At 32.3% G+C, this 16,087-nt stretch overlaps 1 protein-coding gene across 1 annotated transcript in view; it reads right to left on the reverse strand.

Moving 5' to 3' along the window:
* Window positions 1–16,087, reverse strand: part of PTPRQ (protein tyrosine phosphatase receptor type Q) — a 196,462-nt gene that overhangs the window by 18,332 nt on the left and 162,043 nt on the right. Inside the window, 3 exon segments of the mRNA XM_049783346.1 lie at window positions 3,049–3,139; window positions 7,203–7,284; window positions 7,962–7,988. Coding sequence (XP_049639303.1) covers window positions 3,049–3,139; window positions 7,203–7,284; window positions 7,962–7,988 — 200 coding nt within the window.

The following is a 16,087-nucleotide window of genomic DNA, read 5'->3' on the forward strand; positions in this document are numbered from 1 at the left end:
TGCATTCAATACTTATTCTAATATTTCAAAACATCTTTTATTTACCATGTAATTTATTTCATTCCTAAAATTATTTTTTGGACCTTAACTGAAGCCATAAAGAATTGGGGATGATAACACTTCTCAGCTCTTTTGGTTTTAAAACTTGTTTATTTAGCTCCATTAACTACTATTCTCTTTTTGTATTTTAAGGAAAGAGTGAGTGTTCTTGCTTTTTGTAGAAACCCAAGTAATGCTGCACTGAGATCTCAGTAATAAAAGATCAAAAGTGGGTCTGGCACGATAGCTCAGTGGTAGGGCATTTACCTTGCTCGCGGCTGACTCAGGACACCTGGTTTCCACCATCCCCCCCTCACCCCCAGCATCCCATATGGTCCCCCAAGTTAGGAGCAATTTCTGAGCGCATAGTTAGGAGTAACCACTGAGCGTTATCAGATGTAGCCCAAAAACAAAACAAAACAAAACAAAACAAAACAAAACAAAAAAGACCAAAAGTGTTAATCTTTATATTAAAAATCACACTAAAGAGGCTAGAGAGATAGTATAACAAGTAAGATTTTGACTTGCAAATGGCTAACCCTGAGTTTGATCTCTGAATACAGAGTAAGGAATAAGCCCTGAATACAACTGGGCTTGGACTAAAAAGAGTGTCCTGGGCCAGAGAGATAGTACATGTTTGGCTTTTATTATACATATGACTAATCTCAGCATCCTAAATGGTTCTCCCAAATCTGACCAGGTGTGATTCCCTGTGTACAGAGCAAGAAATAAGCCCTGATTACAGCTGAGTGTGGTCCAAAAAAACCAAAATTAAAACCACATAAAAATACCTATTTAATATACCAAGTTTTTACAAATTTAATATAAAGATTTGACCAAACTTTGTTCCTTGGAAGTTGCTAAACACATTTTATTTTTAATTCATACAAATATGTTTACTTATTTATAATAATGACCTTAGTCACATATTTAATATTTCTTACTATATGAAACCAGATTCTGGTACTTATTTTTATAGAATATCCCTGAAGGAGCATGGAGCATGCAATCTAGATGTTTAATAAATACATGGTCATTTCTAAGTTTCTGACTTATGATCTACCCAATCCTATTTAGCTCTCCTAAAAAAAAAATGAGCCATTGAGAAAGATCATACTACAGACATTTAAAGTAGAAAGAACAGGATTTCTATAACAATACTATAAAACAATTTACTTATGATTAGTTTTGTTCAATATAATTTTTGATGATGAAAAATACTATATTTTTTATCCCATTCAAATTCCTCGGAAATAACAGAATCTATTAGAGTGCTACCTTCTATATCAAGTTTTCTTAATTTGTTAATTCATGGCTTAGTTCTTTTTTAGTTCTAGGACACCAAAATTGTCTTTTTATCTATACTTTATTACCTTATTTTCTTTGATTTCATTTTCTTCAAAATCCATGCCCTTATAGACTGAGTTTAGTTATTTTTTGTTTGTTTGTTTGTTTGTTTTGTTTTTTTTTGGGGGGGTCACACCTGGCAGTGCTCAGGGGCCACTCCTGGCTCCACACTCAGAAATCACCCCCGACAGGCACAGTGGACCAAATGGGATGCTGGGATTTGAACCACCAACCTTCTGCATGGAAGGCAAACGCTTTACCTTCATGCTATCTCTCCGGCCCCAGGAGTTTTTAAGAAAGAAATTTTTCCAAATAGTATTGAAAAGGCATATGAAATTAAAAAAATATATATATGTCAACTATAAAATTAGACAGTTAAAAATAGTTCTTTTTAAACTAGCTATAATGTTTCAGATATCACTTTAAAATTTTGTTTTGAGCCATACCTGAATAGTGCTCAGGAATTACTCCTGGCTTTTAACCCAGGGACCATTCCTGATAGTGTTAGGATAGATATTAGAGTAGATATAATTTTTATTACTTTTTAAATATATCTTTAAGTACCATGATTACAAACATGATCGTAGCTGGGTTTAAGTCATAAACAGAGCAACATAAACAATGCAACATTCCCACCACCAATGCCCCTCTCCCTCCTTCCCAACCCCTGCTTGTGTTCAAGACAGGTATTCTACTTCTCTCACTCATTAAGACTGTCATGATAGTTGTTAGTGTAGTTATTTCCCTAATTGCACTCACCACTCTTTGTGGTGAGCTTCAGATTGTGAGCCAGTCCTTCTGGACCTCATTTCTATTCTCTGGGTATCTTACAATAAATAATGCCCTTCATTTTTCTTAAAACCCATACATAGGTGAGTGAAACTATTCTGTGTCTATCTCTCTCTCTCTGACTTATTTCACTCAGCATAATAGATTCCATTTACATCCACATATAGAAAAATTTTATGATTTCATCTCCCCTGATGCTGCATAATATTCTATGTGTATATGTACCACAGTTTCTTTAGCCATTTCAGAGTCTGGCTATTGTAAATAGCACTGCAATGAATATAGGTGTGGGAAGGAATTTTTGAATTGTATTTTTGTGTTTCTAGGGTATATCACTAGGAGTGGAATAGCTGAATCATATGAGAGCTCTATTTCCAGTTTTTTGAGAAATCTCCAATTTGTTTTCCATAAAGGCTGGACTAGACAGCATTCCCACCAGCAGTAAATAAGTGTTCCTTTCTCTCCACATCCCTGCCAGCCCTGATTGTTCTTGTTCTTTTTGATATGTGCCAGTCTCTGTGGCATGAGATGCTACCTCATCGTTGTTTTGATTTGCATCTCCCTGATGATTTGTGATGAGGAGCATTTTTTCATGTGTCATTTGGTCATTTGTATTTCTTCACTTTTTATTTGAAGAAATACAAATGGCCAAAAGATATATTCTTTAGTTATATTAAAGGCTAAGAAAAGAAAAGGTCTCAAGTTTTTTGAGCCTGCATAATAGAACCATGTGAATAAGTTCAAAACAATGCACTTTAAAAACATAGTTAAAGTAATATGTAAGAAAATGTAAGAAAGAAAAAAATGGTGATTGACATTGTGGTTATTTTCAAGATTATTTTATAGAATCAGTAACACTATTAGTGCACTTACATGGTTTTATGTTTGGAAAGCGATTTTTTGCTCTGTTCCATGGCAGATCAGCATCTGTTGAAGAAAGATCTTGAAGCAGCTTTGGTAATTCCTATGGAATAAAGTCATAAAAAATGTTGACTTTTTTCAGAACTTAACAATACCATATAATAAAAGATAATTATTTATTTTAAGTTCTTCTCTTTTACAATAAATGATTATTAACTAAGGAAACAAGATAAAATGAATAGTAATTTATGTAAATTTTCACCATAAATATCTGTAAGAACATTGGACAGTTGAACTGTTCTCTCCAGGATAATTTCATTGCCTTGAAATGTCTTAAAATAAAGATGTGTCAAACATGTGAATAACACTTTTCTATCCTTTACTAATAATTTCATTAGGAATGAAAAATATTATTAATATTTTAATGTCTACTTAGTAGAGGACAAGAGCTCAGTGATTTTTCTATTTAGGCAGCTTGATTTCATGGCTTTTATTTGGTAGGATTTTGGTCAGTTTGAGAAGATGCTAAAGGTCAACTCTGTTTTGAATAGTCATTGTGAAACTGATAGTTGAATACAAAGGTGTGCTTAAGATTAATCAGACACAGACTAAGGGCCAAGGAGTTATACTACTGACATTTTTGGGTAAAAAATGATGATACTATCCACTTATAATGAAAAAGTTGGTGTAAAATAAAATGTTAATATTTTCATTGAACTGCTAATGTACATTTATGGTTTTTCATTGTAGAAATGTCAAGTTTACCAAATTCTACATCAAGTTCTAAAAGTGTGTTTTACAATGGTTTTCAACACCATTTAAACATTTTTATTCTCCCTCCTATTCTTCAATAAGAAAAACAGGGTTGTCAATTGTATGTAGGTATAATTTATAGGAGAGGATAGTATTGGCATTTTAAATTCACTGTACTGGCTCCAAAGTCTTAAAAATTTTTTTAGCCTGATTCTTTTTTTAATATAATTTTTATTTTAATCATAGTGGCTTACATATCATTCACAGTAATATTCCAAGTACATGTTAACATTGAATCAGGGTAATTCCCATCACCAAATTGTCCTCCCTCCACCTCCGTTCCCATCCTGCCTCCCCTATCCTCCACCCTCACCCCAGGGGCTTCTAGATTGAGTGGCCCCCTCTGTGTCTAGTTTATTACTTAGTGATCTTATAACTGTTTTGTCATGGTACCTCCATTACTTCTCCCTTTAATTGGGAGGCGGGACTAGATCGAGTTATTTGGTTTTGTTTGAGGAAGAGAAAAGTAATAAAATGGGGTAAAAATCAACTACGCCAACAATGGGCAGAGTCCTTCTAGAGGCTCTCGTCCTCGGTTTGAGAGACGAAGGGGAAAAAAGAAGGTGAAATACCACAACAGTTCAAAAAGAAGTATCAAATAAGATATCCAGTGAGCACTGCAGCAATAATGCACCACATAATTCAATGGTCTTGAGATAAAAAAAAAACATGACAGAGCACAAAAAGGAAGAAACGAAGAAAGAAAAAGTAAATATATAAATAAAAAAGTGGACAACTACTTAAATATCTACACTGAAACAAAGAAATCGACAAAAACTAGATAAGAGAAGAAAAAAAAAAAAGAAAAAAAAGATTATTTTGTGCTTATTGTTTGTTTTGTTTGTTTGTTTTTGTTTTGTGGTTTTGGATCACACCTGGCAGTGTTCAGGGGTTACTCCTGGCTCCATGCTCAGAAATTGCTCCTGGCAGGCACAGGGGACCAAATGGGACTCCGGAATTCTTAAAGATAGTACAAGGATTTAAGGTGCATATTTTGCATGCAACTGACCTTAGTTCAAACTCTTGTACCACTGGGAGTGGCCTTTGAGCACTGAGCCAGAAGTAGCAAGTGAGCACCATTGTGGTACAAAATGCCAAGATATTCTTAACCAAATGACTAATATTAGAACAATTTGGGTAATTTTTTGAGAATTATACGTCAGCACATTTGAAAAAGCCAATGATACAGAGATAGTTTGAGTAGGGAAGAAAAATGAGTTGGAGATCCCCTTCAGATGGGACACATCTATTTAACACCTAGAAGTTTCCTTTTATAGATTTAAATGGTTTTCACTTTGGTAATTGATATTCAATTACCATGTTGATTGTAGACAGTAATGTTCCCCACGGGGTGGCCTTACTTATGCAAGGCCTAACCATCATCCCTCTCCTTAGTTCTTTCTCCTATTTCACATTTCAGTGGAATCAGAGATGAGTGAGGCTGGTTTCCACCTATGCTTTTGTATTCAATCTCTCTCTCTTTCTCTCTGGAGTACCCTTGTCTCATTTGTTTGTCAAATTTTCTCTTGTCCAAAAGGTCACCATCAAATTGATCTTTTTTGATGTCTTTTATTACTGCTATAAATGCAATGCATACCCTTACTATTTGATGTTTATCTTTTTTGTTACAGTTAAAGTTGTGATATATGTCTGAATTTTCCATAATATGAACCTCTTTCTGGTAGGGGTGATCATCATAATAATTAATACTGTGCCAATAACTTTTGTGAGCTTTGCATGTTTTCAGTCATTTTAGTATTTAGAAGTCCACAAATTAGATACTGTTATTTTCCAAATGAAGATATTAGGGCACAGATAGTTTAAATGTTTTGTCCAAGTCACAAAATCATTAATGCTAAGTTGATATCTAGATAGGTACTAAATATAATACCGAGTTCATAAAAGTAGGAGTTTATAAATATTTATGGTCATATGTAAGTTTTATCAAATTGTAAATTTTATCAAATGCATATTTCTTTATTAAAACATTAATGTTTATGGGGCCAAAGTGGTGATATAAGCAGTAGGTAGTTTGCCTTGCAGGCACTAACCTAGGACAAACCAAGGTTCGTTTCCTTGGCGTCCCATATGGTCCCACAAACCAGGAGTGATTTCTGAGCACATAACTCAGAGTAACCCCTGATTGTCACTTGGTGTGGCCCAAAGAGCAAAAAAATAAATAAACATTAATGTTTATAATTTAAGACATATGCTATTTTTTAAATTTCCTTACATATATTATAGGTTACAAACAAAATTTGTTAAACCATTATTGTCAAAAATCAATAGATATTTTTTCAATATACATGAAAATTTAATTTCTAATAAAATTTTTATTGAAAAGTTTCTATTGAACTTTTACTTGTGAAAATTACAGTTCCTGATGTTTAAATGCTAAGAATCTTATGGCTTTTGTAAACTCTAGACCAATATAATCTTAAAAAGCATAACCAAAAAGCTATTCAAAGTATTATTAATCTCACATTTTGCTGTTATTCCTGAGACACTTAAATATTATCATTGTGAATTATTTGAAAACTACTGTTTGAAACATAATTTTACAAACTGGGAACTTCAGAAAAAAGAACTAATAAAATTTTGTGTGATGCTGAAAAATGTCTGTATTTCTAATACAAAAAAAATCAAGTGTAAAAAGAGTTTTACAGATTTTACATAACTTTCAGCTGTTTCCTTTATCTTCCATTATTAAAAACATTAAGTTTAGAAATACATAAAATGCTAAAAACAAAGCAACTATAGTTAACTTTTAAATAGTGAGAACTCTTATCATGACATAGTCTCCATAATATGGCAGAGCATTTAGTTCACAGGAACTTAAAAAAATAGGTCTTATAAAATATAGCTGTCCCTTAACCTTTTATTAAATCATTGTAGAACATTAATTTCCCATTGTCTGGATCTATCAGTTTCTGTTTTGAAGTTCATCCATGCCATGCCTCTAACCTAAACTAGCAGCATATCTAAACGATGGGATGTTTAAAACTAAGAAAAAAGGGAGTGCAATTTAAAGTGACATTTATTTGTGGCCTAATATAAAGTTAGTTTACATTCTAGATTCTCAGTCCAGATGTGAGTCCAGCCAAAGCCAGGACAGACTGGCAGGACCGCTGAGGTCTGAAGAAGATCCTTCTCCTATCATACTGGGTAATCACGCTGCAGTTGTACCAACGCTGCCTGGTATAACATTACTATCCAAACAATCATCTTGGTAATTGGGTATTGATTATCAAGGCCAGAGTCCGCATGGCCTGGCTGGCTTCAGATGAACATGAAATGTGACACACAAGAAGACTGGAGGTCTGGCAATGTTGTGACAACTGCTAGGAACATACCGAAAATTCTTCTTGAAACTTTAGGTTGTTGTTTGTGCAAAGTTCCTCAACATGCTGCAGGAAGGACTTCTTGCTTATGGGCCTCCAAGAAAAGACAAAGGGGGCAAATTGGAATCATGTAAGATGAATTTCTTTCCTGGTGCCCCAGATAAGGACTAGACAGTTTTACATGTTTAAGAACAACAGACAAGTGAAAATCCATGAAGTCACGCAGCCCTTTCAAGTTACTCCATCATAGAAGAAAAGTAGCCTTTGTCCTCTGCATTCATTGGCTTTCATCAGACCAGCTTTCTTTCATTTTTAAAGTGACTTTAAAGAAATTATTGCACATTTTAATGAAGAGTTTTTCAAGTAAATTCAAGGGCATAAAGTTATCAATGAATCTCAAAGTAACTAATACCTCTCTGTCATACAGAAAACATTTTATACATTACAAGGTTTTAGAAGATATAAAATATTGCAGTGACCTCATTCTCATAATGACATGGTTTTAAACCCCAAGGAGTTTAAATATCCCTGTATTACTTCCCAAGCTAAAATACAGACATGCATGCTTCACCCCAGAGAGAGAGAAAGCATTTCTCCAGTTACCATGCAATTAGTCATGCTTTTATGATTTATATCCAGCTTGGAGGTTTTTCTAACCATATATATGTATATATATGTACACATATATATACAAAGGAACCATACATAAAGATTCATTGAATGGATGAGTCTAAAAGTTATATTCAAAGACAAAGATATTTATTCACTTACTTGATAGATTTTCTATAACTAAGTAACCTGCAACAGAGATTGTGTTAAATATATTTTGAGTGGAGGGACAAATATTTCGGAAAGAGATCTAGATTAAATCCCCCAAAAATAAATAAATAAATAAATAAATAAATAAATAAATAAATAAGTAAATAATATAAATTTCTTATGTGGTAACTGTTTTAGTTATATTTAATTAAAATATTATTATTGGGATAAAATAATTTAATTTTCCTTAAAATTAGGAAACTAATATTTCTAAAAGTTAAGTTTTTGAGAGAGTTAAAATGGGATATAATATTAAAAACCATTTTAATATATTATGTAGTAGTTAATAGTCCAGTAAATATGAACTAAAATATTTTATTTGTCCATAGAAAGTACTAAACCTGGAAAAGAATCTTCAAAATATAAAATCACATTGCCTATATGCTGCTTCATATTTGAAGAATATATAACCATAATAAAATTATAATCACTTTAATTACTTTAGAAATATCTTTTTACTATTCATTTGTCATGCTCATTTACATGCTGAAAAACATCTCAAAATAATGGTAAACAGCTAAGTACACTTTAAAACACACATAATTAGAGATATGCATATCATTAAGAACACCTTTATCATGCAAAACAAACTGCACTGCAAAATCCACAAAAGCACAAAGTATAATAAAATGACATGAAAATAAGGTATTTTTTTTAACATGGTCTTGAATATTGTTGCTATTATTATATTCCTTTGTGAATAAGACCTGTTGGATGAAGTGGCTTTGAGTAAAGGATGATGAAAGAAAACAAGATAAAAATAAGAAAATGACACAAATAAGAAAACAGAAACAAAGAAAGTAAATTTAAATAAATTTAAATCAAAAGAAATATTTTATTTCAATACTGGAATTGATAAAAAAAATATGAGCAAATATGACAAAAATGACAGTCACTGGTTCATGCACAGATGTTTTCAAGTGATGGCTCAGGGTGTGAACTGACAGATCATCCTATAACCAAACATCGCCTCGTGGTGGGAAGCTGCAGACTAAGCAATTTGCAAATTCTGTCTTGGGACATGTGTTTGGGGCTTCCTAAACACTGTAAAGTGGTCTTAAAAGGTGATAGAAAAATTATAAGGAACTAGATGAAAATGGTTGATGAGCTACTGAATCAGAAGAATCTCTGATATAAGGATAGGAGACCCTTCCTGAGTTAGAGACAAGGCTTTGATCACTGCAAGAGACGCAGGAGGCATGGAGGCAACAGAAATTATTCCCTGCTGGAAAAAAGCACCTTAGGCAAAAAACAGGAAGGAAAGAAACCTTACATTACAAATGATTAAGATACTGAATTAGCAAGAATAAGTGAGTGTCCAGCTACAACACTGAATAGAGATTTTTGAGTCACATGGGGAAGATACGCACAAATTGAAAAAATTATTCATTTAGTAAATGGCATTTAGATAATTGGCAAAATTATCTCGATGTAATGACAGGCTCATCATCTACTGAGAAAATATGGGCTTTCCTCTTTTAGTTTTCCCAGAAAATCACAGATTATATGAGGAGGTGTCATCAAATCTTTTCTTAATGGAATATTTAGAACCTAAAGTAGTGTTATTCTCTTTTAATTAATTATTATTAAACTAATTAGGGGACCATAAAATATCTAAGAGATATTAGGTATAAAGTATTAAAATATAGATAAGCAAGAAAAAAGCAGAGCAATATTACAGTCACAACCTTACTCATTTTGCACTCGCAATATTTATCTAAATTATAAATTATAATAAAAAGTTATTTTATTTTTAAGTCGATTAATTTTAGTAATAAACTCTGAGTTTTTATTTTATAATCTTACTTTATTTGTCCTTCAAAGAATTTCTTTAAATATACTAATAACCTTTGCCAAAATTACACTAAGCTACTGTAAATCAAAACAGTAGCAATTGAGCTTCAGTGCATATCAATGTTATCTTTTTCTTTTTTTTCTTATTATAAACACTCATAATTAATTGAAATACCTGCTTGTACAATGAATAGAAACATTGTCTTGAACAAGCTACTTAATACTTCTGTGCTTCAGTTTTTTATTTGGGAAGCATGGCTAATATATGCAAATAAAGCTCCCATATATAATTTGCCTGGAAAAGTTCCTGACTTGGAAGCAATATGTAAGTGCTAGTTACTGTCACTAGTATTAAAATCACTATTTCTAATTTGTTTCATATAATTCAGAATTCTTCTACTCATGATGTTCTACAATTGATGTTAATATGAAGAAAAATATTTTTATTTATGAAGTAATATTCAAAAATGTATCAAAAAGTGAATCATTTTACAACAGGAAGATTTCTTATTTTTCCTAACCAGGTACTTGTGTTAATAATGATCATTGGGCCCGGAGAGATAGCACAGAGGCGTTTGCCTTGCAAGCAGCCGATCCAGGACCAAAGGTGGTTGGTTTGAATCCCGGTGTCCCATATGGTCCCCCGTGCCTGCCAGGAGCTATTTCTGAGCAGCCAGGAGTAACCCCTGAGCATTGCCGGGTGTGACCCCCCCAAAACAAAACAAAACAAAACAAAAACAAAACAAAAAAAAACAAAAAAAATAATGATCATTATTAAAACTAGAACTTTTGATTTTCTAGTTTTTAGTTTCAAGGTCCTAAACTAGTCTCTATGACATTACTAGTTAAAAGTTCTCATTGAGAGGCCAGAGTGATAGAACAGTGGTAGGGCTTTTGCCTTGCACGTGGCTGACTTGGGATGGACCTGGGCTTGATCGCTGGCATCCCTGAGCCAGGTGCAATTTTTGAGCACATAGCCAGGTGTAATCCCTAAGCGTTACCAGGTGTGGCTCAAAAACAAAAACAAACAAAAAAAGTTCTCATTTAACTATGTGGAATTATTAAAAAAATCATATTTTACTCATTAGTCTACTGAACCTTTACCCCCTTCACACACTCTATACTAAATGTACTAATTTGTAATAGCTGATTCAAATGTTAACTACTCAATGAATTTAACCTGTTTTATTACAAAAAAAATTCTTTTTGTAAAAGCAAATTGCTAAGCCTAATCATGTTTCATCTTATCTATAGTACTGCCAAGTGCATGTATTATGGGTTGAGATTCACTTCAAAGCAGGGCAGAACGAACAGTTGATTTAGTATAATTCTCTCATAATCTATTCATGCAATACAATGAGTAAATCATTGTTAAATATACTGCTGTGGGTGAATTTACACTAAAATACATGATAAGTTAAATATAAGTGTTATAATTATGAATACATTTTATACTAAACTGCAAATCAATTAAGAATTCTTAGGCAGTTCTAATCAGACATCCCTGATGTTGAATGCATTTATCATATACATATGATATATATACAGTATATATACAGTATATGTATATAAACAAGGTCATTAAAATGATCTAATATTAGAAGCACATAATATTAGAAATTTTATTAGGAAATAAAAATAATAAAATTGCTCTTAACAAGTAAACTTAGAAAATATATGTTTAAAAAGAGAAATAGGATCTGCTAGAATTTTTTTTTTCATTTGTCATACTTTTTTGATGAACTAAACCCAAATCACTGAATTTCTATGTTCTTCACCTATTTATCTATCTTGCTTCTAGTAGTTTAATTTGTATATAACACTCTCAAGCCTATGTTATGTCCAATTGTGTGAATGAAATGTTCATATATTTACCTGGATAACTTAGATAAATTTAAAAATGGCATAATTATTTTAAATAAAATTATTCTTCCTTGTCTTACTACTTACTTTAAATAAAAATAGATGTTGGGGCCAGAGCAATAGCACAGCGAGTAGTATGTTTGCTTTGCAAAGTGGTAACCCTGATTCAATCTCCATGATCCTCAAGCCTGCCAGGAGTAATTCTTGAGCCTGAACCAGGAGTAACCCCTGAGCATCCTGGGAGTGGCCCCCAAAACAAACAAACAAATAAAAGTTTTCTTTTTTTGTTTATCTACATCATTGTTTTGATTATTGCCCTCATATTGTATCTATTTTTCTTTTAAGTCTAATTTACTATTTAAATTATAATATTTACCTAGTCTTATGATTAATATTACATATTTAGTTAATGGTGTAACTTTGGTTTACAAGGTTGTTTTAGGAGTACAAAGTTTTCAGGCCACAGTCAGGACTGAAATGAGTATAGTTCTCCACCACAGTTCCTAGGATCCTTCCCTATACTGCAACTCTCAACTCTTAGAGAATCGAGTTTTATTTTAAATATAGAAAATTAGTAATTTGAACAAGTAGCACATGGAATTAAAAAGAAAGTGGAATATAGTATGAGGAAAACTAATTAGCATTACTAATGAGATTATTAAAAGGAAAAATGCTTTTATTTTTTTTAAATAACCTCTTAGAAATTAATGTTTATGGGGCTGAAGCAATAGCACAGTGGTAGGGAGTTTGTCTTGCATGTTGCTGATTCCGGATAGACCTGGAATCCCATATGGTCCCCCAAGACTGCCAGGAGTGATTTCTAACGAAGAACCAGAAGGAACCCCTGAGCACAGTCAAATGTGGTCCAAAAAAAAAAAAAAAAAGAGAGAGAGAAACAAGAAATTAATGTTTATAGAAGGCATCAATATAATTTCAGCAGTGGAGATTTTCAAACAAATGATCTACAGAAATGAAGAGACAAATAGAGGATGTTAATAGTTTTTAAAAACTATTATGTTAATATAAATATAAAATTATGTTAATATGTTAACATTTAAAAATATTGAGATATTAATATTTAAAAATAAAAAATATACTCAATGGAAAGAATTTTAGACTATTGTTATTTTTTAATTCACTTCATTTCAAATAAAGGAAGGTGACTATCAAATTAAATTCAGTTCATTAGTGTATAAACCAATTTGGAACTCTCTAGATTTCAATAGAAAGACAGATCACTTTCTAATAGAAAAGTGTAATGCTTTTTATTACATAAATCTAGCCTGTCTTAAAGCCCTTTGCTCAAAAGGCTATTATTTCATGTCTGGACTCATTTTTTAGAAATCTATCAAAAACTTAAATTCCACTCAGATTACTCTTGATATAACCAGAGAGGATCCATTTATTTATGTTGGCAGTGGTGATTGAAGACCATATTGTCACAGAGACTCAGCTTTCTCTCAAGGTCAATTAGTTGAAATCAATAGGGAATTAAAATATAGCCCTAGCAAAAAGCCATAAATGGAAGCCAATAGATGTGCAGCTTCAATCAGCATTCAATAGCACAGGACCAACTGAGATACTGACCCTCTTCCCTTTAGTCATTTAAGATAGGTTGAAAAAAGAACTTCAAATTATATAATCTTTATGTTAAAGATGCAAATTTGTATTTCTAGATGCAAAAAATTTGTTTTATATTTAGCTATTAAGTATGTGAAGAATCTGTGATAAAGTAAATAAATTAATCTTTTCAAGTTTTAAAAATGATGAATGAGCTTTAACTTACCTTTTTATATCAAGTTATTAGTAACTCCATCTTATATTTGCTTCTATAATATTAAATTACTTATTCTAAATACTCATAAAATATTTAAATATACTTTGAAAAAGATCTTAATTTTGTTCTTGTATATAACTCTCATTTGTGTTATTTAAGAATATATCCAATTCAGATCTTCATTCTTTTACCAAAGAAATAGTAAATTTTATGTGAACCTCAATATTAATCAAAATTTTTGTCTTAACCAATGACTGGCATCAAGATAGCAGAATATAAAGCTTCATTTATATGAGAAATATATCTGAATATGAGTATGAATTTTTTATGTAATCAGAATGGAAATAAGTATGTGCTAACTGAATACTTTATTCTCATATCTAAAAGATCAAATAGGCATAGGAGCTTTACTCTTTGGAATAACAACTCTTCTGAGATTAAGACTCTCTTTGATATCCCAGTCTTTCTACTCCTTAAAGTACATGCAAACTGCTGGATTGGCAACTGATGCTCAATTGATAATTCTTTGACTCAACTAAAGTGATCAGTACTTTTAGAAAGCTCTGGGAAGCTACATTCTTGTTCAAGCCAAAGCTGTGATATTTCTTATGTGACGGAAGTTGCATTTTTCTTCATCATTAAGCTTCTCCACATTAACACATTAGCAAATATTCTTGACAGATATTCTGCTTTGCCAGCCATGCATCTGAATTAAAACTCTGAGCCTATGCTGTCTCTGGGGCAATTGGGGGTAGGAGCAGTGGAGAGGATGAAGAGGTGGTTACTGTGATGGAAACCACTGGAAAAAGGTCCTTGGTGAAGATAATGAAGACACGACAGGGAAGACATTCTACCATCTAAAAAGAAGCACTAAGCAGATACTTTCTCTCTTATGGGGTTAAGAGGAAATTCTAGAAACTAAGATTTGGAAAAAGATTTAAGGAGAGATCATCAAAAAGATTCTAATGAACTTAATGAACTGAGCCTTGTTGATCTAAGCCAGACACAACTCACTGATTTTAAGAAAGAAAAGTCTGTGACAAATGAGAGGAGAGGAACGTTCTATAGAAATAAAAACATTCTTCTCTGTGGTACTAATGGCATTAGAAAAATAAGAAAGAAGTGAGAAAAGCAAAAGGATGCTGCCTAATGAAGACAAAGAAAGACATTCAGTGGAGTTGCAATCCTCAACCATTTGTGTCTGGAATGCTTTGAGTACTGATTGTAAATGAATATTTTATGTTTGATGTAATCACTTAAATATTTTGATCAATAGACTTATTTTGACCAAATGTTTGAATTTGATTAATCTAACTAGCTAAAAATAATGTCTGCAAAGATTAGAGTGATAGCAGAACAGGTAGGTAGGGCATTTGCCTTGGACGCTACCAACCAGGGTTCAATTCCCAGCATCCCATATGATCTTCTGAATAACTCTAGGAGTAATTCCTAAGTGCAATGCCAGGAATAGCCCCTGAGCACCTCTGGGTGTTGTTCCCCTCTCCCAAATATACATATAAATTTAAAAAAGTCTTCATAAAACTATTTTAATTTTGAAATTAACAATTTATTAATTAGTTAAAATGAAGTCCACCAAAATGATCTATGACTCCAAATGTTAAAATTTATCACAATAAAATAGATCTACCAGTCTCTGTTTTAATCATACTGAATGATAATCACTATACCACTAAGTAGAAACTTCAGAGACTGATCCTCAAATGATACACAGTTTACCCTCTGATTTATCCATATGAAGAAAATAATGTTCTTATCTACATGTATTTTTATTTTTCTTTATATGAAGAAATAATGTTATCTTTGGCATTTAGATGAGTTCTGGTTTCCTTGCTAATGTTGTCATAATTTCTGCTTATAATGTGGAAAGAGTTTGTTGTAGATCTAGAAACAATGGACTTTTCTAAAATCAGTAGAGTGCCTGAAAACACACACACATGATGGGCTCTCCCTTGTGAGGGCAAAACAAGGAATTTTTGATGGGAGAAAGAAAATGTTATCATCTGGGGTCATGTGGATTTACTAGCCACAGCAGTTGACATGAGCTTGTATGACCTTCACCTGTCAGATGTATCCTGGTAATAATAAGGCAAGAATATTAAGAAGTTCAGGTGAACACTTATTTTACTAGGAAAGCTAACACAGCAGGAGAACACAGCAAATTCTCAGGACATGCACATTAGGAGTCAATGTGCATTTTGGTAAGATTAATTTACCATATCATTACCATGCAGTATTAGGACACAGTGTAAATAGAAAGCATAGGAGTTTGCTTTCTGTCTTTTGGCGTTGGAAAAACACATTAAACAGCAAAGCTTTCAGCATCATGTATTGAAATATATAGAGCACACCACCTGACAAAATTTTAAAAAGTCACAGCAGAACCTATTTCACCACAGTAACTTACTGGATGACAAAAATCTCCTTGCGTCTAAAGAAAAAGGAGGAATATCTGGAAGTAAAGATTCATTATTTATTTAGTATACAAACATAACATGCCATTTTTTCCTTGTTACTCTAAGAACATGAATATTAAGTCACTTGTTTTATTCTTCTTCAGTACATTTCTAAGTTCACTAAATTTGCTACTGTTTACTAAAAGTGCTTACAAAAAAGGAAAATGAAT

This window comes from Suncus etruscus, chromosome 11 (assembly GCF_024139225.1).
Source record: "Suncus etruscus isolate mSunEtr1 chromosome 11, mSunEtr1.pri.cur, whole genome shotgun sequence".
In the NCBI taxonomy this organism is placed as follows: Eukaryota; Metazoa; Chordata; class Mammalia; order Eulipotyphla; family Soricidae; genus Suncus; species Suncus etruscus.